General features: G+C 40.9%; 1 protein-coding gene across 1 annotated transcript in view; it reads right to left on the bottom strand.

Moving 5' to 3' along the window:
* Positions 1-25,443, bottom strand: part of MTREX (Mtr4 exosome RNA helicase) — a 40,353-nt gene that overhangs the window by 13,504 nt on the left and 1,406 nt on the right. Inside the window, exons 3-18 of the mRNA XM_079994756.1 lie at positions 23,740-23,806; positions 21,632-21,694; positions 20,426-20,538; positions 19,408-19,582; positions 17,626-17,716; positions 17,390-17,514; positions 16,518-16,616; positions 14,231-14,333; positions 13,963-14,094; positions 12,810-12,889; positions 12,151-12,261; positions 11,328-11,429; positions 10,727-10,852; positions 3,933-4,083; positions 2,373-2,545; positions 1,132-1,200 (exon numbers count right to left, since the gene is read on the bottom strand). Of these exons, the coding sequence (XP_079850882.1) occupies positions 1,132-1,200; positions 2,373-2,545; positions 3,933-4,083; positions 10,727-10,852; positions 11,328-11,429; positions 12,151-12,261; positions 12,810-12,889; positions 13,963-14,094; positions 14,231-14,333; positions 16,518-16,616; positions 17,390-17,514; positions 17,626-17,716; positions 19,408-19,582; positions 20,426-20,538; positions 21,632-21,694; positions 23,740-23,806 (1,780 nt within the window). The remainder of the gene's footprint in view (positions 1-1,131; positions 1,201-2,372; positions 2,546-3,932; positions 4,084-10,726; positions 10,853-11,327; positions 11,430-12,150; positions 12,262-12,809; positions 12,890-13,962; positions 14,095-14,230; positions 14,334-16,517; positions 16,617-17,389; positions 17,515-17,625; positions 17,717-19,407; positions 19,583-20,425; positions 20,539-21,631; positions 21,695-23,739; positions 23,807-25,443) is intronic.

The raw sequence follows: 25,443 nt of genomic DNA on the forward strand, positions 1-25,443 counted from the left end.
GAAGAGGCGGGGTATTTCGCTTTATGCTGGGAGGCAACCAGGGGCAGGTATTTGCTCACCTAGACCACAATTTAGTTGCCAATGGCTGCGTTTCAAGTATTTATATATAAAAGGCAGATACAGCAAAAGCCTGTTGGCAAAGGATCAAATCAGAGGGCAAGAAGTGAAACACCTCACCTCATCATACGGCATGCTATGGATATTTGCGTCTCACTTCCTTTTGAGAAAAGAAAAGAGGCTTTGCTTGACAGGGGATAGCATGTGAAGAGGACTATCAGAAGACACTGGAAGAATTTCACACTGTATCACAGATAGCTTTAAAATGGCCAGTTGTAAATAGAAACACATGATTTGTTCCACTATTAGATTACCCAATAATCAAAGTATTTATTCATAAAGACAGTTGTGGATAATACCATCCTATTTCGTACAAAAGATATTTACAGCAGCTGTTTTAATTTTGGTTTAAAGAGCTCTGTTTACTTGTGTCATCTGAACTGCATTTGAAAATGCAACCCATATGTGGAAAAGAAGCTTTAAGCCAACATGTTAAAACATGTGCTGTTTACTCAAACTTGGAACAGGCTCACATATGCATAAAATACTCTAAGGGCACACAAAACAACCAATACTCGGTTACATCATCAGTGCTGGCTGCACTTTAAAACAGGTAGCCAAGTATGTCATGCAGAAAACTCCAAAAGGGAGTCTTTTTAAATTCTGCTGGTAACATACAGCGTGCGTTACACAGGAGAAAAGAGAAAGATGCAAGTTAAAATAACAATAATACAAAGTTAGCCTGTCACCATTAAAAAAAAAATTCCAAATTATCTGGGTCCCATCAATATCTAAAAAATTAAACAAAACAGCAAGTGAGAGTAGGCAGCGCTAGGAAACCTGAGGACATTATTCCTATTTTAAATTAACAAAGAGTTTACATGGCATCTAAATATGAAAAGTTGTTCTAATACTGGCAATAAAAAAAAGCACAGGGAAATACAGGATTCCTTGAGCAGATAGTAGCATATTAGTTATGAACTCTGAAGTGTCATTTTAAAATATGGCTTTTTTTTCCAATCAGGTATATATTTATCTACCAGTGGAAGAAAAGGCCATCGGATATTGTTTTACCTTCACATTTGATTTCTTGGAGAAGTTCACCACCACGCCCCAGCCAAAGTCATCATCTTCATTTTTCACCTAAAATCAAAATCAAGCTTGTATATAAAGCTGCATCTGAAATAATAATTTATAACATATTCTGACCTTAAGGGAAATTACATCATTTGTAATACAGACGGTTGCAAACAATCACCAAGTGCAGAAGTGAATTTGGAAAGAAAGTTGGTAATTATATTGTTCACTTCAAGGACAGCTGAGAAATCTGTGAAAATTGCACCCGCCCACCCCTCTCCCCGCTCCATCAGAAGCCCTTCTGTTTGTGGGGTGGCAAATGTGGATCCAAGCCAAGAAAATTAACAATCAATAAATGTAACAGCTACATGTGTAAACAGCTGCCAAACAGCAATATGCTGGTCACTCGGGCTGGATTCAAGTAACCAGTCCTGTTAGTGGAAGTCAGCTACTACAACAGGGCTTTCCCTGTTTCTTTTCTCTGCCCCACAACCCATTTGGCTGTAGAGGGGTAGGATAATCCCACAAATAGTGGGCGGTTGGGTGGGATCATTTCATTATCACTTCTCAAGATATATCCCATTAATCTCCTATGTAGTGCAATGCCTAGTATTAGAGAGGCAGCGATATGACCCATAATGGAGCTAGCTGTGCATGGGTGAAGGTATTTCTATATAAACAAGACTAGAATTGACTTTTCCAATTTCAGGGGGGAAATGACGAACTAAGATTTATAAATAATATTTTTTTCCTAATCATGCTAAATGTCCCGAAACAAACAGATAAAGCAAGTACCACACATAAAGCAAAACTCTCAGAAACATACTCCTAACAAAAGATACAATTTATATGAACGAGGGAAGGGGGAGGAAACTCTAGATAAAACCAAAACAAAACACAAATAAATACAAAATTTACAATGTGAACTTCGGAGATACCTCTTCTTTCCTGTGGATATTTTTCTCGGTATGTTGATATGTTTTGATATTATTAATAATTTTATTATGTTGCACTGTTTCTGAAATGTTTCATTATATAGTAGTTATTACTATTACTTATTGTTAATAAATTTCCTTGTGCATCTCATTAACGGAGTGTTAAGATCCACAGGTGCAAAACCCCAACATTATGATGGCATAGGAGCCTCGTAGAAGAACTGGATGGTAAAATGCTTGTGTTTCTACTTTAGCAGAATGCACATTACAAAAACATAGAAGTGGGGGAGGGAAACTACTTACTTTTACCAGCCTCCCTGGCTGTAAAAATGGCAAGCAGTACTTTGGCTTGTGAATGTACTCTTCTATTTCTTTACCCAGTTTAGCCAGCTGTTGTCTGATTTTATAGTAAATGACCACATTTTCCTCATTTGGAATTTCAATCTCATTGTACTGCTGTTCCAACTTACTGACCTCTGCAAATAAATATTGTAAAACAAACAGATTATATGAAGTGCACAATATGGTAGCAAACCATGGGCAAGAGTATTCCTCAAGGAAACGCACTATCCATATGTAGAAGAATCTCTCCCCCCCCCCCCGAGCATCTCGTTTCCCCTCCATTTCCTTCTTCTTCCTGGCAGGGGCCCAAACACCCCAGGGTGTTACAGGGAATAACCTGGTGCAGTGCCAGCATGGCTTCTGGGGGTGGGACGGGGACAGTGAAAGAGCATTCTTCTATCCTCTATGAGGCTGCCTCTGGGTGTTGCACCCACGCAGAGAAGGGTACTGGCTTACTATTAAAAATTATTTTGTTGGAGAATATTCGATGCTCACTTCTAAGGACTTCTTTACAATTTAAGTGCACACTCAATATATGCTAGAAAATATAATACACAAAGTGTGAATGCAACAGAATTGTGCCAGCAAACAGATGAACTGTATAGGGACGCTTGTCAGAAAGCTGCATTCGCAGCATTCAGCACTTGGTTTGTTAAAGATTTGAACACCTGAAACCTTCCTTCAGCTGTACTCAGTGGCTGGGGATCTGGCAAGCAGGCAATGAGTCCTGTATATCCAAGGAGACTTTGGGCTTGTGCTCTTTCAACAACAACCTCCTGCCTCCGCCCACTCCAGATGCAAGCTGGCAAATTCCCTTTGAAAGGGAGGTCACTTGCAAAAGCAGCTTATAATCTGGCAAGGGCATCTGTTATTAAAAGAAAGTAAGGCAGAAAAATCGATGGAACATTTCCAGGCTTTTAGGATCTGTCAGGGAACTGCCATTGGGGCCAGAGGGAGAGAGGGGGCTCCAGAGGGATTCCGGAGAGCGTCCCGGGATGGGGAGAAGCAGCCCATCTTCTGGGGAAGGAAATCAGCACAGCACCAGTGGAAAAGGGAGGCAGATGGGGGAATTGGCGAGGCGGTCCCATGACTCCTTGCTGGGGACCAGCGGGGAGAGCACGGGTCCTCCGCTGCCCACACCCTCCTTGCGCAGAAGGCTTCCGCGCAGGGAGAGTAGGCGGAGACTAGGCGTCAAAGAGCTTCTTTGCTGGAAGAAGTACAAGAAACGCCCACTGACGGATTCTGCCAGCAATTGAGACAGCCACGGACGAGTGGCTGTCCGGACAGAAAAGGTTCACTCAGGCAACCCAGCCAGGTGCGGCGCCGGTTTATGCACGAGCAACCCCTAGAACCATTACAGGATCCTGGCAATTGGGGCGAATAATGGTTCTTGTCAACTAATTTCATATTCATTAGTAACAGGTCAACTGGCTCTGTGGCGAATATGGTGCAGGTAAGCCCTCTGAACAGAAATCGCGGTCGGCAAATTGACGAAACAATTAAGTATTTCACATAACTTACTTTCAACTACTCCTGGAATAGCTCTGTAATGTTGGAATTGGTAAAATGATTTCTCTAACATGTATTCCGGGTTAATTTCTTCCACACGCAGCAGATTTAATACCATGTTGTATGTCAAATGGAAAGCACTGTTTAGAGGGTCAGCAGATCCCTAAAAGAGAGAACTAAGATGAGCAAAAGCAGGCAACATTCATGTTTAAAACATTTTATCTTGGGAATACAAATGGAAGCCTGGCATTTCAAATCCCCAAATTATTCTTTACAGTATGTTCACATGCAATTTATATATTGCAAGAATCATGCAAGTGTTCCAGGATGGTATTTGAAGGTAAGCGTTAGAGAGAGAGACAGACAAACCTAGTGGATCTCTGTAACGCTTACCTGGGAATTGGCAGGGAGTGTGTTGCCTATGGAGCAGCCTACCATTCCCAGAAACGGGAGAAATTCACGTGCAAAGAAAAGTTACTGGACTAGGGCCTATGGCTGCAGTGTTCCTTTCGCACTTGAGAGATCATGTTAATCCATCTAAGAAAAGCTGAGAAAAGTCTCACAAAAAGTAAGAATGTCATCCTAACACATACAAAGAGAAAAACTACATCTGAACTTGAAGTCAGTCTTTCACTTGCATTATTTAATAATGATTCCACTCTCTTAAAATATCAACTTAAATTTTATATGTATCCAACTAAAAGAACAGAAAGGAACCATTATGAATAATCTGGATAATCTCTAAGGAAATTAAAAAGCACAAAATGCAAAGGTTGAATGTATAGCTTCAACTTTAAGTGACTGTATTCATTTTTTTAAGGCGGCGGGGGGGGGGAGACAACAAAATAGAAGAATGTAGGATTACGAACCAGGGAAGATTTAAAAAACAAAACAAATTTTAAAACTAACCCACCAATGACAGACGCTTGCTATATTGGTATAAAAAGAAAATTTGAGTAGCTAGGTTAAAGCTAATTTAGCAGCTATTATAGATTATGAATGGAAAGCTGCTGCCACAAGGAGAAATTGTGAGCTTCTGCTCAGCATTATTTTTACCAAGAGGCATACTGTAAATGGATCAAGTGTGGAAGAGCTAGCAATATTGGCTCCACCCCCTGACACAGGCAAAGGGCTCTTTAGCCCACTGCTCCTCAGGGTGATCAGCAACAGAGGCCTGGGCAAAGCTATTCCCTTACAAACTTCAAACTGCTCCAGGGTACTGAGCTGCTGAAATGGTCTTTTATCATTGCTTGCACTGTCTTGCACGCAGTAACCTAGTTTGACCTTTCTGTGTTATCTGTAACTTCCCAGTTGTAAGTCTGGTACTGCAGAAATGGTGGTTTCGCATCCTAGTTAAGAAACCAAGATTACAGCACAGTTCACACATTTGGAACTAACAGGAAACTGGTTTAAACAAACCATGATAGAAACAATGAACTTAAGCACACAAGGGAAAGAAAGAGGGGAGAAGATGAGGGCCAATGATAGCTCTCAGCTTAATAATGGTAAAAGTCGTTCTTTTCTTCCTTGAGGGTGAAAGACTTTCCCATTGATGTAGAATGAAATACCAATCACTGTCAGCTAGTTATTTCGTAATGCTCGTAATGCTCTAAGAAGGGAGTTTATTTTGAGGCAATTTATTTATTAAATCCCATGTTTCCTCAAGGCACTCAAGACGTTTACATTGTTCTCTCTTCTGTCTATCCTCACAGCAGGCCTATGACGTACTTTACAATGAGAGTATAGGGTGGCTCAAAGTCACCTAGCATCATTGCCAAGCAAGGATATCTGAACGTACATCCCCTCAGTCCTATACTCCAACTATTCAACAAAGTTTGGACCATACGTCAAAGATTTGCTGGTACTCAACCAAAGACAAAGCTGGTCCAAGACTAAGTCAAGGGTGGCTGTGTTGGGACTGAGGTGGAAGAAGCCTCAAACTTGTGTATTTACTCCTTCCCTCTGGGGTGGATATGAGTTGGAAATCATTCCAACCTCATAAAACTGTGATAAAACTTCACTATGGTTTGTTTGAAACAAGTCAAGATTAGCCAAGATTAGCCAAGGCTGAAATATAACACTAAATAGCAGTTAATAAAAAATGGAAGCAAAAGCCTCTCCTCACAATTGTGCTGGGGGCAGGAGAAGCAGGTGACACAAAGGCTTATTGCAACTTGTTTCTGTCATGATAAACCATGAGGTCTACCGTAAGGACTGAACTGGCCCAAAGTTACCTCAAAACACATGCCCCACCCCCTTTGTATGGTTGTAGGATGCCAATTACAAAAGGTTATTGCAAATTGCACGAGATGGATAGAATCAGATTGCCAACTGTAGTTTGTGACTTCAAGGAACCTGACAGTGAAGGAAGAAAAATAAAGACTTGAATTCAGGGCTTTGAGATGTGTTTTATTCAATGTGTGCATACTGCATTACACCTAAAACTGATGACAGCTTCCCAGGAAGTTTCCCATTTTTGCGCACACTACTTGTTGTTATGGCCTTAATGGCTAAAATAATAAACATTTAACTAACACTTTTACTTTAACATCCTTCCCACCCAGTTTTGTTTTCTTTTTTTTTAACTGAAAAGCACACCATAAAATACTGCACTATTACCAATTTGGCAAACACAAAGCAGTTGCCAAGGAATTTAATTTGGGCAATAAAGCAATCTGGCACCTGCAGAGTGGGCAAAGAAAAAGGGGAAATACTAACAGCTCAACATTTTCCAGAGATGGAAAAGCACATCAAGCATAGCTACGTAGGCTTCAAACTATATGACACAGGGTGGACCAACGACTATCTTGCATGGTATGATTTTTCTTCTTCTTTACAGGAATCCCTGTATTTCACTGCTGGGCTTTAAATTTTCAGAGGAAGAGTGAATGCTCAGGAACTCCAAACCTCCTCCCCACCGACCATTGAAAATTGCTAGGGAACTTAATTCTGCCTGTTGTTCAGCAACTGTAACGAACTGTGCTAAAAGCTACAGTGCTTTTTTAAAGACAGATGGAATTCAAATACAGTAAGAAATAAAAGAAGGAATAAAATACAATTAAAAACGAGTATGAATAGTACACAGGGACAGGTGAGAAGAGCCTGCTGGATCAGGCCAATGGGCTATCCAGATCTCACAATGGCCAACCAGGTGCCTGCAGCAAACCTGCAACCAGGGTCCAAACACAAGAGCACTCTCCCGTCTGTGGCTTCCAGCAACTAGCATTCAGAAGCGTACTGCCTCTGACTGGGGAGGCAGAGCTTCTGACATGGAGGCAGAGAGGTTATTGCCCCCTCTCCACTCACCACATGGCTGATCTGATGAGCAGACCATTTGGTTTGTCCTCATCATGATGCTGGACAATGGTCAAAACCTCTGCACCCTGGTGGGAATGAAAACCACCCACTCCAAACACAGCCAACTCAAGCATCCGATGAGCAGGAAGAGAGTAATGAGAAGGGCTTGGATACAGGGAAGAAGAAGCCCCAAGAAAACCAGATGCTGGCATAGCCACCCCTCAAGTTCCCTGGCACCACTGCTCATGTGTGCTGCGTTCCAAACATTTCCTCCCACTGCAGTCACCTTCTCTATAAGACTTGGAGCCATCATGTGCTTCATCTGCCTCCCAGCCCTAATCCTCAGTGTGGAAGAGGACACATAAGGACATGTGTGCACTTAAGCAGGCCTACTCAGACGCAAGTTCTCTGGGCACAGTGTTGTCACTGTTCTGAAGCCCAGAACTGCATTTATTACCCACCCTCCCTCTTTACTTCCAAACTCTTACAGGAACGCCTGGTTATCACCACTACAACACCTAACTGCAGTTTGTGTGGAAGGGAAGGCAGATGCCACCTCTTTCGGTGCTGTTTCCCAGAAGGTGCAAATGGTAGCAGCTCTAGTAATGCTGGTTCTAGCACCTCAGCCAATTCCACTGTGATTAGCAAAATTGGGGGGGGGGGAGTGTGGCAGATCCAGCCCACCCTTTGCCACCACTGTTCTAGAAGCACTGAATAACTGCTGTCACTTCTTCTGTCTGAGGTGAACAACACTGCCTGTTGTGTTTCTTTAGGGGCAACCCTGATTGCAAATAATCGTAAAAATTTGGTAACAAAAACAACCTATAAGATACCATTGTCAGAATGTATGTAATTCTACTAGATAGAGGAACTACATACAGATTTAAGGACGTGATACTGTAGTTTCCTGAAATGCAAGTCCGTGATATGCTGCCTGGTAGATTTAAGCCTAATGTAAAATAAGCCTGCCTGGAACAAACGTTTAAAAATGGGTTTGAATTGAAATTATTCTAGCTGCTGTGCTCTGAGTAGCAAAGCACTGAACATACTGACTGCTGCTGAACTGCCCTGGCTATTCATCCATGCCAGGTTCTGGGCTGGCAGGTCACATCCCTTGGCAAACTGAGGTCAGTTAAGTTTTCAAAGCCTGCCCACACATGGAGATGCTTGGAAACATATGCGAATGAGCTTGATGCAAAACCAGACAAGCCTGCAATTAAGTCTGTGTGTTCAGCTGATGTTTACACATGGGCTCTACACAGCTGGACAGATTCCACTGGCAGCAGCTTGAAGGTTTGTGTCTCTGTCTTGTCATAAACACAGAGATCAGGAGACGATTTCCAACAAGAGATTAGCTTTGGGGGCCAACTGTAAAATATAGGCTCCTCCAGTAAGAAATAGTATGAAGGAAAACTGAATGGGAATGAATACAACAGAGCAGCAGGGGTGGCTAACCTGTGGACCTCCTGATGGTGTGGGACTCCCAACTCCCTCCAGCCACTGCCAGAATAGCCAATAGCAAGGGCGGTGAGATATGTAGTTTCGCAACTGGTTAGTAACCCTGTGTTTGAGAGGTGCTTTTGTCATGAAGTATCCGCAGCGTTCTTCACAAGGGCAGCCAGTTATTTAAGAGGGAGCATCTGGCAGACCGAAGCGTGGGAAGTGCCACAAGTTGTGAGCCAAAGAGGTCACAGAATCAAGTTCAACTCCCACAGGTTTCAACAGATTAAAAAGACATATGTTCAGGATTCTAGCCTAGGTAAATTATATTTCCAAATGAATTGTCATTTTATAAAACTAAGCTGCTACAAATGAAAAGCCTGCAAAAAAAATAAAAAATAAAAAATAAAATAAAATAAAAACATTGGGAAGGTTTACCAATTACTGCATGGAGTCAAGGCAGTGTACAGTCATCTGCATGTGTACTAGAGCTCTTCAGGACTGCTCTTCTTACTTGCGTTCCCTGAAAAATCACTCCTCGAGCTTAGGGGGGACTTTTGGGAGAACTGCTCAATGAGGCACGAGGCACCATGGCCTTCTGAAAAGCAGGATCTCCCACCCTTCATGGAAACACTTTGCAGGCAGGCAGGCAGGCAGGCAGGCAGGGGCCTCTTGGGATCCCAGTCTATAAAATGAGCAATTTAGAGATCCAGGCTTTCTTTCATTTTGCCAAACTTCTTAGGACTCAAACCTGCATTGCAAATTAAGCTTTCCAGCTGAACTTTCTTGAAACAGTCTGTTAATTGAATGGAAGTAAGATAATACTGCTCTGTTTTCCCCAATCTGGAATACATTAGCCACAACTAAGATTAACCATAAAAGTTTGTTGTATTATAGGATAAAGTATTGGCCCTTAATACAGTTTGCTATCTAAACCAGCATACACATACAACTTGCTCAATTTTACTTAATGTACAGTATTTTTCTGTCTATAAGATGCCCCCCCCAATGTATAAGATACCCCCTATTTTGGGGACTCCGATTTAAGAAAATGGGGGGAGACGGCCCCCATGTATAAGATGCCCCTAAATATTGGACATTATTTTTGAGGGAAAAAACCTAGTCTTATACATGGAAAAATACGGTAGTTTAAATTTGGAATTACCACCATAACCACCCCCTTCTTTGCTCACTGTCACGAAGCCTTTAGAAGCAATGTACCTCGTGGATTCAAAGGACAGGGGAAATGCCAATTTCTGACAGTTTCCCACTACAACAATAGTTCCAAATGGTGGTTTAAATTTGTTAGTTATTTTAAGCATGAGCATTACAGAGATTAATAGCATTAATAGTATTACTGGCATCTTCCAATGAAAGGTGCTCATTTTCTGCCCTACAAGGAAGCACAAAATGCTGCAATTAACACGGGTCTGCCACCAAAGATGGCAGGCCAGTGTAAAGTTCCTCCTCCTTCATAACATGTAGTGCAGATTATTCCATTTCCCAGCATCTTACTATGAATTTCCTCACATCACACTTGCTGCCGTTGGTGTAGAAATACAGTGGACAAAGGGTGAGTTGTATTACAGATGTGGAACTGCAATGTGTACTGAGGTAATTGGGAAACTAACATTCTCTTTTGCGCAATGCATTCTCCCTCTAGGGAGAACATTAAAAACCCAAAACCAAACACTCACCACATTATGCACAAAATGGGCCATATCACTCTACTCTGAATTCACTCTTATCTCTAACAAGAAGTTACGAAACACCTGCTTTGTTATCAAATCTGGAACCCTCCGGTTATGAAACATGGAAGTCTAGCGCCAGCTTCCGATTCACATAAAGATTACAGGTTAAGATCTGTACTTCAGCTGACTGGAGGATGGGGGACCAATGCAAAAACCAACGAACAGCATAACCTTGCACAACTATTATCCTGAATGAAATACAGGATTACTATATCACTACAGTAACTACTGTTGGAGGAAAGTTAAAATTAAAGAGCAGTATTTCACATTATGCTCTTTATACACCTTTAGCAATATTCTTGTCAGAGATCAAGATACCTTAAGAAGTTGTTTTCCAATTGTTGGGCTCATCTTTTCATCCACCATCAGAATAACTATTCCCCTATCATCCATGCCTCGACGTCCGGCACGACCAGACATCTGAATATATTCACCTGAGGTGATCTGAAAGAATAACAGAATTAGACAAATAGGCATATGTGCAAAAACAAGTCAAGGCTCTCAGTCCAAATGGGAGGGAAGCTACATGAGGGATGAGGCAGGAGGAGGGGATACAAAGGCTGAGTAAGAAGCTATATTTTTAAAGCATTTTTTGCATATAGGAAGTGATAGTGCCAACAGTATTTCAGTATTCCAAAACTAAGGTTACTAACAGAGAGAAGGGAGGCAACAACAAGAAAACTGAAGCAGACTGGTGAAACAAAGTGTGCGTATAAAAAAATAAACGGAAGGCAAAATCCAAGCAACATGTAAATGTTTGGAGACAATGTCTTTAGAATCAGCAACAAAGAAAACCCTGAAATTAAGCTCAGAATGCTAATGGTAGCTTTCTGTACTCACGACTGATGGGTCATAAACTTAAGTGACTTCAGCTATGTGTTGCAGCATTTTGCTTATCCAGCATGTTGTATCTGCTTACCCATCGGAAATCCTTCCCATCAAACTTTCGGGCACTTGTGAACAGAACTGTTCTTGCCGGCATGTTTATTCCCATAGCAAAAGTCTCAGTTGCAAATAAGGCCTACGGAAGCAAAGCAATGAATAAGAACAAAGTAACTCTGTTTTGGAACATGAGATGAAGAAGACTGAACTAAATTTCCCTGCATTTGGATGGTCTATAACCCAAATTCAGAATAAAGCTAGGCAACTGAAAGCTCAGGGGCAACTGGTTTCCAGACGTTTACTACCTGACCAACGAACTACCTCTGATCCCAAGGATATATCTTTATTAGCCATGCCCTTCTGTATCAGAACAGTAACAGGCAGAGGGCTCTTTAAGCTATTCTGTAGCATGGGCAACAAAGAAAGATAGAGGTGTCTGTTAGTTAGCAGCTGGCTTGAATGTGAGAAAGTCGCAAAAATTAAGTGAAAGGATCTGTCAAAAATTCTCTTGCTCCTCAAGTCAAGGAGGAAGTTGTAGAAAAACACTTGATTCTTACAGTGTTTGTCAGCAAGAATGTTCCTTCAGCTGTCACTCAACTCATGCCTTTGGCCCCTTTGCAATATTTGCTGCTGAGTAGGACCTTACAATATTGCACACATTAGTTTAGTTCAGAGATAAATGCCCTGTCCATATGACTACATCACAAAACCCAGCAATTAACAGCTAAAAAGCTCCTAAGAAGCATTTTATGAAGGAATTTGCTGTGGTTTTTAATTTATAATCTGGTGTTTCATGGTGCATTCTGTGGTGACACTCATAAACTCAAGGAAATTACCAATATATACCTAATAGTACATACCTTGATCAATCCTTCAGAGAAAAGTATTTCTATGGTTTCCTTTAGAATAGGAAGCAACCCCCCATGGTGGATTCCAATGCCTCGCTTCAAAAGTGGAAGAACATGCTCAACCTGAAAACAAATATGGATCACATATTTCACCCACAAAAGGAGGGATCAAACCTAATTACATAGATTTATCAGGCTTGTAAGTAGTCACTTGCCTAACTGCTTGTTCCAAGTATTTTCTCCAGGCTAACTGAAAGGAGGATTTACAAAGACTGGCTATTTTTTTTTTTTTAAGTCCACAGATCACTAATTTAGGCATGTGTGGCTACATGAAATTCACTTTCAGTGAGCATGTATTCATGGATTTCCTTGTAAGTCTAAAAGAGAGCAATCTAAGAGTCAACTCTTACATCCGTTGAACACATCATCAGAACTTTGCTTTCCAAGGCAACAAAGTTTTGTCTACATTGCCTAGGATTCCAGTCAGGCCATTCAACATGATAGAGCACTTTATTTTTCTAAACTCATTTATGAATGTTAAGATGGAAACAGATGTTGGACATTACTTTTTGGTGGCCATGTAGCATAAACTCACTTTAACGTCCCACTTTCAAAATGCACAATAATGCCCTGAGAATTCTGAACAGTCTTAATTATCCTTAAGCACTCACTTGAGGAAGTTTTTTGTCTTCATCAGACAAACAGTCAATTGCATTATTAAACACTTCTTCAACCATCCTTTTTTCTTCATCTGAAAAAAGGAAAAATCTCTGCATAAACATTTTTGTTCTATATATAAAAAATCATGCTTGTAACCCAAAGGTTATAAAAGTACCATCAAAAAGCCCACTAAAAAAAAGTCCTATGTACAAAATAACTTGACTCATAAATAGTAATGGGGATGTGGGATAAATTGGTAAGATGTTTCTCTTGCCATGTTACACAGCTCAGAGGCCTCTCTGGGTTCTTTAAAGAACCCTCAACACCACACCCATTATAGATTGTAAATACAGGCAACATAAATAAGTCAGATTCTGGCACTTTTAATAAGTTTATATAAGAATTCATTAAATGTTAATTATACGTAACAAGAACATACAAAAATTCTGGGATCAACTATTTTTCTCATCTGTCAAACAATGAAATGTTGGAGAAATCGTTAAAGAATTGGCAGATTACTTTTGTCTTCTGCAGTCCAGCGTTTGGTGGCAAAAGAGCTCTCCGGGGAGCATGACACATATAACTCTTACTGTGGAAAATTGGCTCAGCAGCAGTGTGCTCTTGCAATGCTCCAAGCACACAAAGAGATTCAAACTGTAATTAGTTTATTTAAATAAAATTTTATGAGTAAAGTGCAGAAATTAAAAAGACAATTTTATTTTGCAAACTGTACTACTGTGAAAACAGACACAGCATTCTTGCAAAAAACACTGTCACGTTGCGTGCCGAAATTCACAGTAACATGATCTGAACTCTGTGAGCCAAGGGGACTAGTTTCTGTCTTAAACAGCAGTTCGATATTCTACAAAGCAAGCTGCTTTTGAATCAGAGGAAGTCTCAAAAGCCATGTTTTTGAAATAAAAAGGGTTAGCACACAACACTTGACTTGAGACGAAGTGTTGTGTGCAACTAAGTTATACTCAGAAGAGACCTATTGAAATGAAGGGACCTATGTTTATAATAGACATTCATTTTAATGAGTCCATTCCAAGAGGAATTTTCTAAGATGAATTTAGTTGAATACAACCATAAGCAGCTTAGATCTTGGTCATTGTTAAGTAAACCATCTATTAGAAGTATATGCAGGAAGAAGTTAGTACACACCTGTATTGAAGTCCAGTTTTGTCATTTGAAGAGCATACGCTTCACAATCTTTCTTACTGAAACTGAATATAATTACTGGTTGAAAGTTTCTTTCCATTATCATCTTTACAATCTTAAAAACATTTGACGGACCTACGAAGACAGCATAGTCAGAAATGAGTATAAATGTTGTGGAAGGATGGGAGGCAGAATATATTAATTTTTACTGCTGTAAGTGCAGTAGCTGCTTATCTCACAACACATTTTACACTGGAATGTTAATACCCACCTTTTGTTCCTCCTTTTCTGCCTTTTTGGTCCCCTTTAGCTAAGTCACCTGCATCTCGAAGGACTTGCATGGCCGTGTTAAAATTATCTTCTCTAAAATCACCCTGGGGGAGGGAAAGTGAACTTTATTGACATGTAAACACCACCATCGAAATGCAAGAGAGGTGTCACCAGGTTCAGAGAAATCCCAAGGTTTGCAGAAGTACAAAAAATCCACCTCAGAAAAAAAGTCCATGAACAGGGGAACAACCCAAAACAGCCCAATGAGCATGGAGCATGTGCAGTAGCCACCATATCCCAAGAGGCTGTTGGAAGAGAAAGTTGGAAAACCTCATCCCAAAGAAACTAGAAAACCCTGTATTTTAAAAATCACAGCATAACTTACACAACAGCACAGCTCCCTAGAGCAGTGTTCCCCAACCTGTGAGTCATTAACTGCAAGCAGGATTCAGGCTTTATAAGGAAATCCAACATAATGACTGCTTTTAGTCCTTAATGTCCTTAAATGTCATGATGATACAACTTGGTTTTGATGGCACATTATAATGTGCTGTTGACGCTTGTAAAGTTGCTCTCTGGCGGCACATCCAGTGACAGCTCACTGTGCGAGGGCCTTGTGGCAAACCAAGTTAGTTAATAGCTGAATCAAGGGTGATTTGAAGTTTGCTTAGTCAAAATTTGTCCAATGCTTTTCTGTGGAGAAGCTTGAGTGGGTGTGAAACCCATTTGTAACTGATGTTACAAAGTTGTCTTTATAAAAAGAACAACTCATTGAGCTGTCATGTGATAGGACCCTCAATTACCGTATTTTTTTCACCATAACACTCACTTTTTTCCTCCTAGAAAGTAAGGAGAAATGTCTGTGCGTGTTATGGAGGGAATGCCTTCGGGTGGCATGCCTACGGATTTTCCTCCTCTAAAAACTACGTGTGTGTTATGGTTGGGTGCGTGTTATAGACTGAAAAATATGGTAATTTTTTTTAGATGTGAGGTAATAAATAAATAAATAAATAAAACCATGCCCATCTGGCTGGGTTTCCCCAGCCACTCTGAGCAGCTGAATTATCTGAATTTTGGCTTCATGTTAACAAAACTACTGAATACTCCGATCTTGCTGATGGAGCAACACCTGTGATGCTGCCATTTGGTAGTGCATATCTTTGCAAAGCAGGGCTTCCAGCAATGACTGCTATGAAGATGAAATACAGTAGCAGGCTATGTGTTAATAATGATCTGAGGCTTTGTCTGACAATCATCTAACACCATATTGACCTACTCATTGGCAAAATGCAAGCTCAGCCATCCTACTCATGCATGCCAAAATAGCCCATTCACAGTTTGTTATAACTAACGCTGTTTGTGAAACTCTATGTTTTTGGAATAAAATTTTAATAGCTGATGCAATCAATGATTGGCGTTCCTACATTCCCATAAAAACTGTGATTGATTTTGCAAGTACTATCAATCTTTCAACAAAATTTCACATTAATATGGGTGCTGAGTAAAGTTTTGCTTGTGTTACTCAAGTAATGGTTATAAAATAGACAAGCTTGTCATTAAAATACATGAAACTGATGGTTGTCAAAGACCCTAGCTCCAAAATTCATGTGACTATAAATCAATGGGTCACTATTCCAAGTAAATTTGGACTTGTGGTCACCATGCTGAAAAGGTTCGGAACTGTTGCCCTAGAGACCCAGGGCAGTTACAATGAAAATGTATCATACACTCAAGAGGCTGAAACACTATCATTATTATTATTATTTTTTAAAAAAACCTTAACAAAGAATTCAGCCTAAATAAGAAAATATGATCTGTAGGAAAATAATCTGTAGGATTATTTGATACAAAAAATTTCCAAACTAAACCAAAGACTCTCTCTATATCCTAATAGAGGAAGTCCTTTTCCTAGCACTGATCCCTACCAACCAGGCAGAAGAGGGAGTTATTAGCAAGCCTGGAGGAATCTCAAGATTTTCAAAACACAAAAATATTTTCAGCTTTCTGCTCTTCTATGCTGCATGGCAAATCATTTTGGAAACTAGGAGGGGTATTCAAAAGCAGACTTTGCTATGACACAAGGTTTATGTGCCATAGATGCACATATGACACAAGTTTATGCTTATGGCTCAATATCTGCTGTTCAATTTAAAAAGTATCAAATATCGTAGTGGGCTTTCACAAACCTTTGGATGTGCCTACCGGCCCTTATTCTTCACCCCACATCTTTTTTTGCATTTAACATTACAAGTACAGGCATCACCAAAATCAACTGAACAATTCCTTACATTTTCATCAACTACAAGATGGAGTCCATCTCCCCCTGCTGGGAAGATATAATGTTGCAGCGGAGTGGGTCGATAATCTGTGTAAATCACATGACAAGGCTGGAAGAGAGAAACCCATTATTTACAAAATGTATAGTGCCTTTATAAGCAGTACACAGTGTATTTGACATGTTCAACTTCTATATTACAACCAGCTGAGCTAGGTTACCAATATAGGCTTCTCAACAAGATGAATGACTCCCTTCCTGTGAAGGCAAGCTCAGTCACGGGATCTGCCCATTACTTGAAGTCAGGGACAATTCTTGGTTCAGACATTAAGTACAGTGGTGCCTCGCAAGACGGAAAACCCGCTAGATGAAAGGGTTTTCCGTTTTGGAGGCGCTTCGCAAAACGAATTTCCCTATAGGCTTGCTTCGCAAGACGAAAATGTCTTGCGAGTTCCTGCGGGTTTTTTCCCCTTCCCCCCCCCTTTTCCTAAGCCGCTTATCAGCTGATCCGCTGATAAGCCGCTTAACAGCTGATCGCTTAAAGCCGCTAAACCGCTAATAGCGCTAATCCGCTAAGCTGTCAATGGGCTTACTTCGCAAGACGAAAAAACCGCTATACGAAGAGCCTCACGGAACGGATTAATTTCGTCTTGCGAGGCACCACTGTAAAAGTGAAATAAAAAGCTTCTGAACTCCTCCAAGGGGGCAGGGGGTGATGCATGCAAGCCAGGAGGAGGTTGGGCTCATTCACATAGCCCAAACCACAGTTTAACATCCAAATGAAGTCACTGAATTAACTAGAAACTTCTAAGGCATCATTCTCTAGAAATCACTGCCTTCTAATGCAGTGTGACTCCAAAAGTTATTTCACATATAGAACTTTACCTGTTTGTGAAGATGGCATATCCATTCAGCAAACTGGCGTGCATTTGGAATAGTGGCAGAAAGGAACACATAGTGAACGTTGTCTGGGAGTAAAATGATGGTTTCCTCCCATACCACACCACGTTCTAGAAACAGAAAACCCACAGGAAATGTTGTAAGACAGCACACCTTCACATTATTTCCATCTGGTTTCTGCATGTCTGAATCCATACACAATTAGCAAAAATATGCAATACCTGAATCCCTCATGTAATGAATTTCATCAAATATAACCCAAGCAACTTCACGCATGACCTCAGAACCTCTGTAAAGCATACTTCTCAAAATCTAAAAAAAAAAAAGAAATTTCAATTAGGAAAGAAGACTGTGACAAGGTCACTGCCATAATTCACCTTCAGCCCACAGAACAATGCATATAATGATTTATAAACAGAAATAAATACATTGGCCAAAATCTAAGCCCAATTACAAATAACACTGTGATGCAAGATTTCTTTAAGGCCCAGGATCCAAAGTGAAATTTCATGAATCCTTTACTTATAAAGGATTGCAACTGCTGTGAGTGCTGGAAGGAAGCCTGCTCTCTCCTGCAAGTCCCATTTCCACCTGGTCTAGGAGGCGGGGCCCAGACTCACAGCCACTGGGACATTGCTGGAAGAACTCTTGGGTTGGGGCAACCGGCTAAAAAGGTTTACAATGTTTTAAAGGGTTCTAATTTTGGTTCCTATGTTTTGTTTTTGTCGGGTTGGGGTTGGTTAAATGTTTAGTTGGGGCTGATGGTTATTTTAAGTTGGGTATAACTGTAAACTGTTATTATTGTTATCATCATAATCAGCTTTTATTGTGCTAGCCATAGGCCATGACATCATTCAGAAAAATAGCAAAAGGAAAAACAGCAATAACCATAAAAATCATCAGGCACCACACATACAATATAAACCATGGTCACAACTACTAAGATTGTTTGTTGCATAAAATAGAATAGCAGAAGATTCTCTAGTAAAATGTGCCAAATTAAATATCCGAATCCCCTTTGCAGTTGACCGCTATTTTATCTAGTTCTTTCCTCCTGATCTTCTTAGCTGCCAACACATAGAGTGCTACTTTATAAGTTACAAAGTCATCAGTATCCCTCAGCAGCCATTTCACCCTTTTCACCCTATTCAAGTGAGTTCCATTCGGAAACGGGTTTTATGAATCAGTCTCGTGGGTCTATATATAACGGGCACTGCAATAAATAGTGGCACAGGTCCTCCACACAGGGTTGCCCACACAGACAAAGTCTCTCTTCATAATGTACTTAATTGTTATTATTATTGTTATTATTGGTTTCTATTGATTTGTTTGTTGCTTGTAAAGGATATTCTCTTTTTTATGTTTTGTTGTATTTTTATATATGTTGTAAGTCGCCCAGAGTGGCTGGGGAAACCCAGCCGGATGGGCGGGATATAAATTTTAAAAATTATATTATTAATTATTACAGAGGAACCTTAGTTCTCAAATGGCTTAGTTGATGAACAAATCGGCTCCCGAACACCAAAAACCTGGAAGTAAGTGTTCCGGTTTTCGAAAGTTTTTCAGAAGCCGAATGTCTGATGAGGCTGTTGGCTATTGTTTCCAAGGTCCCTGTGCCAATCGGAAGCTGCACCTTGGTTTTCAAACATTTTGGGAGTCTCAGATTACGTTCGAGAACCAAGATTCCACTGTATAATAAAAAAATAGTTGCTATATGGGAACTTAAGACTATAGACAAGGAAAGCTGCAATGACAGAGGGAAGTTAAAATGGTTCAGCATAGTATATTGACTTTTCACAGTTATTTTTGCTATAGACAACTATTTGTTTTATCTTCAATAACACAAATTGGGTATTGCACACTGCAATTCTAAACACGCTTACTAAAGAGTAAGCCCCATTGAACACAGGGGGACTGACTTCTTCGTAAACATAAATATGAGCCACCAACACTCCAGCAGAGAAAACCAGTGTCAGGACAGGATAACTCCTAGACAAACCTACCTCCGTTGTCATTACAAGACAAGATGCTGTCGGATTGATGGTGACATCCCCTGTCATCAGACCAACATCTTGAAATTCTTCATACATCTCACGATATTTTTGGTTACTGAGAGCTTTGATGGGACTAGTAAATATCACACGCTGTTTTTCCCTTAAAGCCAAAGCGATGGCATACCTGCAGGGCATATGCGATTCAGCATTCATTAAAAGCAAAGATACTTCAAAACACTTTTCATTGCTATTAGATCTATCAATAGATTTGTACAGGGGACACATTTAGAAACAAGCTACAGGCTGAAATCCAATAAATGCAAATAGTAGTCCAGTCAATGTAAAACAGGAGAATGGATGAGAAAATCTCAAGAGAAAAACTCTTTGGTGTTTCTACAACCTGATAGCAATCTGCCCCAAACATTTAACAGCCTAAGAACTGCAGATCTATAAAAATAAACAAGCGACACAAAGGATCAGATCCAGACTTTACCATCCTGAACAGAAAGTCGTCTTCTGTCCACAGAAAGCTTTTGACCCAGTAGAGGGATCCTGCTGGTGCTGGTGGGGAATTCTGTGATCCCCCCTCCCTCTACAACCTCCAATGCCACCCCAAGCCCTCCAAAACAGTGTGGGAGGTAATACTAGGGACTGGCAAAAATCACTTTCCCCTCCCTTCTACTGGCAGCCTTCCAAGAAAAAATCTTTTTGAAAACCGAATTAAGCTTTTCCAAGTGGTACAGCAAAACTAGTCATGCAAATAAAGAGTCAAGACACGGCCAGCACGAACCTCTCTAGAGACTCTCCTACATCCCAATTCTCCCACACCTATTCATGTAGAGAAAGAATGCAACTGCCAACACCGTGAGCAACAAAACTGGAGAGGTGATATACAGGTTTAAAAAGAAGCCCAAGATCACCTGGTTATCTGCAAGTGATTTTTTACTTTCCATCACTGAGTATTTTGGAAAAACTTACAATAAGCCCCCCCTGCATTTATTTTTAAATTCATCTCAGAATTACTTACTCTGCACACACAGTTTTCCCTGCTGATGTATGAGCAGACACCAGCACCGACTGATTGTTATCCACACACAGAATAGCTTCTCTTTGAAAAGCATCAAGAATGAATGGATATTCCTGGGGGGATAAAATCAACACATATACCTTAATTTTTGTCAAGTATCTTCGTAGAATGTAACTTTGTATTAAAATTTTAGAACAACTGATCATAAATCACTCCAATGTTTCTCCTGAATTCATTATAGAGTGGAGGCTTACTATTATTATTAGAAAAGGCTTTTCACGTATGTACTTCAAACTCCAAAACATAGGAAACTGCACTCCTGATACTAATCCCCACAAGCTGGCACATTTCTGCAAGCTGCCTTGACATTATAAACAGCTTGGGATACTAAAATGAATGCAACTGCTAAACTATGAAACTGATATCCCCATGTATGATGGAAATTACACTTAAAAGATCATTGTGGAGAGAGCTTTGCCATCTTGCTTGTCTACATGGAATTTATGACTAGTTCAAATTGAAAAATAGAGCACTTTTGATAAACACATAACTGCTGCCTAAAAACCACCATCCTAAGACTTCTGTTGTCTGCTAACCTTCTTCTAAGAAGCTGCATTGATAGATTTTGCTATACTTCGTGTTAATGAAGAAACACACAACAAGAATGTGAATAAAAATCTTCACCCAACCCATAAGCAAAGGAAATATCCCACTGCTAGAATGAGATCAAGAGTCCCAGCTAATAATATTATTGCTATTCTCATTTCAATGTTAAACTGAGCTTTCCAACCATTTTAACAAAAAGGCTGGTCAAGTGAAAAGTCATAGGAAGCTGCTTTATACAGAGAAGGAACACTGGTCCATCTAGCTCCATACTGTCTACTCTGACTGGCAGCAGCTCTCCAGGGTTTCTTAGCCCTATTTGCAGATGCCAGAGATTGAAACAAGGACCTTTACAAAGAACTCTGGATAATGCTTTTGTCCAAAGTGTCTTGAGCAAACAGAGTGATTCATTGCATCATCATCTTTCTGCAACACTCAAAGTGTATCAAACCAAATATATGTTTAAGGCCATACAAGTAATCCCCACAGGAAATCTGGGGTGCAGTCATGTTATTAAATGTTAACCTGCTTGAATTATTTATATACCCAGCAGTTCCAGCCAGATATCCCTCCTGCATGTGCTGTAACATTCAAAACACAAACCTTTGCAGCTTTTCCAGTTCTTGGCTTCAGGGCTATAAAATCTTCATCAGCAGGAAGAGCAACCTAAAGAAAAAATGTTTTAAATATTTACACTAGTAGATGAAATTTATTAACTTCCTGCACATTTGCAGCTATCTTTCAAACCTGTACTCCTCTCCCACCACTGATCTTCTAAGACATTTTACAATTAGCAGAAAAAGCAAAGAACTGAATGAAGACACTGCTAAAACATTGCTCAGAAAGTATGCTAGATTCTCCCTCAGTAACAAAGCTCCTAATGCCTTTGGGTTGTGTCCAACAAAGTTGTTTAGTGCAATGAGAACTCCTCTCCAACTTCTCTCCCCACCCCCCTCCCAAACAGAATGGAGAAGCACAGGAAGAGAAGATGAAGGTGGAAGTCCTTGTACTAATGGGACAACTTTGTTGCATAGAACCCTTTGTTTCAGAAACAAACCTATCTCAAACAATTTCTTCATCAATAAACACTACCAATAGCAACTGGATCTATGCAATGCCAGTACAATACCTCTTTTTTAAAATAATCATAATTAACAGCCCCCAAGATCAATTACCGTATTTTTCGCCCTATAGGACGCACCTAGATTTTTAGGGGGGAAATAAAGGGAAAAAATTATTTCCCCCCCAGGCGCGGGGCTGGGGTGGGGGAAGCCTGAGCTCCCCCTTCCCCCAGCCCCCAGAACGGGACCCAGAGCGATGTCGAAGCTGCGTGCAGCTTTGGCATCGCTCTGGGAGCTTGCGGGGCTGGAGGAGGGGGAAGCCCTCCCCAGCCTTCTAACCAAGTCGGGGGACAGTGGGAAAGGCGCGCTGCACCTCTCCCACTTCCCCCCGAGTTTGCAGGGCTGGGGACGGGGAGGAACAGGCTCCCCCCCCCAGCCTTCTAACCAAGTCGGGGGATAGTGGGAAAAGCGCGCTGTGCCTCTCCCACTTTTCCCCAAGTTTGCGGGGCTGGCGACGGGGAGGAGCACGCTTCTTCCCCCCGCCAGCCTTCTAACCAAGTCTCCCACTTTCCCCCGAGTTTGCGGGGCTGGCGACGGGGAGGAGCAGGCTTCTCCCCCCCCCCCACCAGCCGTCTAACCAAGTCGGGGAACAGTGGGAAAGGTGCGCTGCGCCTCTCCCACTGTCCCCCGAGTTTGTGGGGCTGGCGGCGGGGCTCTCCTGAAGCCTGGAGAGCGAGAGGGGTCGGTGCGCACCGACCCGTCTCGCTCTCCAGGCTTCAGCGAAAGCCTGCATTCGCCCCATAGGACGCACACACATTTCCCCTTCATTTTTGGAGGGGGAAAAGTGCGTCCTATAGGGCGAAAAATACGGTATATGTATATCAACTATTTACCTATATAAGTTACTTTCTGTTCTCCAGCATATTCTAGTTTAGCCATTAAATGAAACGAGGACACAAATATATAGATGAAGGCTGGGGGCTATGAAGACAAAGGGCAGCTCAATTGTTTTCATTTTCAGACACTTAACATCATGGAGCACACATCACTGAGACAAAGATAGCCCTCATTGCAAAGGCGTCCAACCATATCCTCCTTTAATTTTCCCCAATGTACATGAATGATTTGCTCCTATAGATAAAAGTGCAGTACTTCATTTTAAAATGTAACATCAAAACATTACTAAAAGCAGAGTTTTTAAAGTATCTACTATAAGAGCAATGAAATGCATACAAGTAGTAGCATATGACGCAGGTGGCACTGTGGGTTAAAAGCCTCAGCGCCTAGGGCTTACCGATCGAAAGGTCGGCGGTTCGAATCCCTGCGGCGGGGTGCGCTCCCGCTGCTCGGTCCCAGCGCCTGCCAACCTAGCAGTTCGAAAGCACCTCCGGGTGCAAGTAGATAAATAGGGACCGCTTACCAGCGGGAAGGTAAACGGCGTTTCCATGTGCGGCTCTGGCTCGCCAGAGCAGCGATGTCACGCTGGCCACGTGACCCAGAAGTGTCTCCGGACAGCGCTGGCCCCTGGCCTCTTAAGTGAGATGGGCGCACAACCCCAGAGTCTGTCAAGACTGGCCCGTACGGGCAGGGGTACCTTTACCTTTAGTAGCATATGCAACAAAATATAACAACCACCAACATCACACTCACCTCATGTGTACAACCTTCAACAGTTTCAACTGCTTGTACCTTTATTTTTGGCATCAGGTCTGCCAAACTGAAAGGAAAAGTGCAAATTAATACTAGCAATCAGTAACAAATACCCCATACATTTATGAAGGTTGTTGGTTTAAGTAATTATCATGATATCCTAACTAAGGACTATGAAAAAACAATGCTTGTCAATCCCTTAGCTAGTACAATCATTATTACACATTTCCCACAATATGCCAATTCCAGAGCTAGCTTAAAAAACTGCAAGACAATTTGCTACTCATCTTGTCACCTGGGGCAAGTAATGAATGCTCCAGGCTCAAAGCACCATAAAAAACTGTGCTACACGACTGCATGTTCTCTGCTCTTCCCATCCCCCACTATCATCATAGTAGTATCCCAGTTATCTGCCCTAGCCTTTTAAAGATGGATAAACATTTGTTAATTATTCCAATGTACACCCTGACCCTCAAGCATTTTATCAGAGAGGCTAATCACATTTTAAGAACATTTAAACTTAAACAGTAAATCTTTAAAAGCAGCAGGAAGATCAAAATGTTCAGAATAAAGCAAACTAATCATCCTGGTCTTCAAGGAAACAACAGTATGGAGTCTTACTCACTTTCCCCTCATCTTTAAAGGACTGGGGTAACAGTCTATGATATTTCCATAGCAAAGAAGAGAAGGGCGCACATGCCCATGCAATAATTATTCATAGGGCTAATGTTAGGAGACTGGAAATTTAGTTGTGGTAAAGACTGAACTATAAGTAGCTTGTCTGCTTTAGATCAGCCAGGAGAGGAGAACCCCCTTCAAACATTTATTAACACAATTGTGTGGGAATATGGTCATTTGTCCATAAGAGCATGGGCAAAAGTTCATTATTGCAAGGATGATTTCATAGCAGAAAGCATTGCTTGGAGCATGATCAGCGCGTGGACAGCTCATGCCATCCAATGATTGGTCCACGTAAGCATAGCATGATCAAATACGTGGTCTGGTGTGAGAACATGAGACTAATGTATTGTATTGTCTTTTATCTGCTGACTGAGGCAAAGCTCTCTCCTTGAATTTGTATCTTTTCGTGGACACACAATAAAGGCTGTGCTCCAGCAGCTTCTAGGGAGAGCTGCGGCCAGATTTCTGCAACCCATCATGGTGTGAGACTGATTATTTATGGATGGCGAGCGGGTTCTCGTCACAATTGATTCAAAATTAGGAGGCTACATCATATATTAATTTACTTAGTTCAAATTTATCAGAAAACAATTATACTTATTTGGCATTTAAGGAAAAAAATTGATATGTTTGAGTATCAGCAACAAATACTAATTCATGAATACCTAGCCAAAATATTAAACAAAGACAAAAGAAGCCTCAACCAGAGAACTTGTGCCATCACAAGTTTGCAAGAAAGGTGATTATATAAATGCAAGAGATAAAAACTCAATTTGTTAGTCAACAAAACACAACAGAAAAAGTAGCAGTTTCAACTCCAAAGTCCTAAAATTCCAAGCTGTGTCTTTCCTTTAGGTTAAGCAAGAGGACAAGTATTCATGGCACAAAGTTTTCAAACATGCTTTCCTTCATTTGATTATTTATGGCAGAATAATGTTATATAAGCAAATGTTTACAAAACACTTATGAAAGCTCAATTATGGTGCTTGTAATCTTTACTGGCCAGTTATCATGCAACCATTC

The sequence above is a fragment of the Podarcis cretensis genome (genome assembly GCF_951804945.1).
Source record: "Podarcis cretensis genome assembly, chromosome: 11".
Taxonomy (NCBI): Eukaryota; Metazoa; Chordata; class Lepidosauria; order Squamata; family Lacertidae; genus Podarcis; species Podarcis cretensis.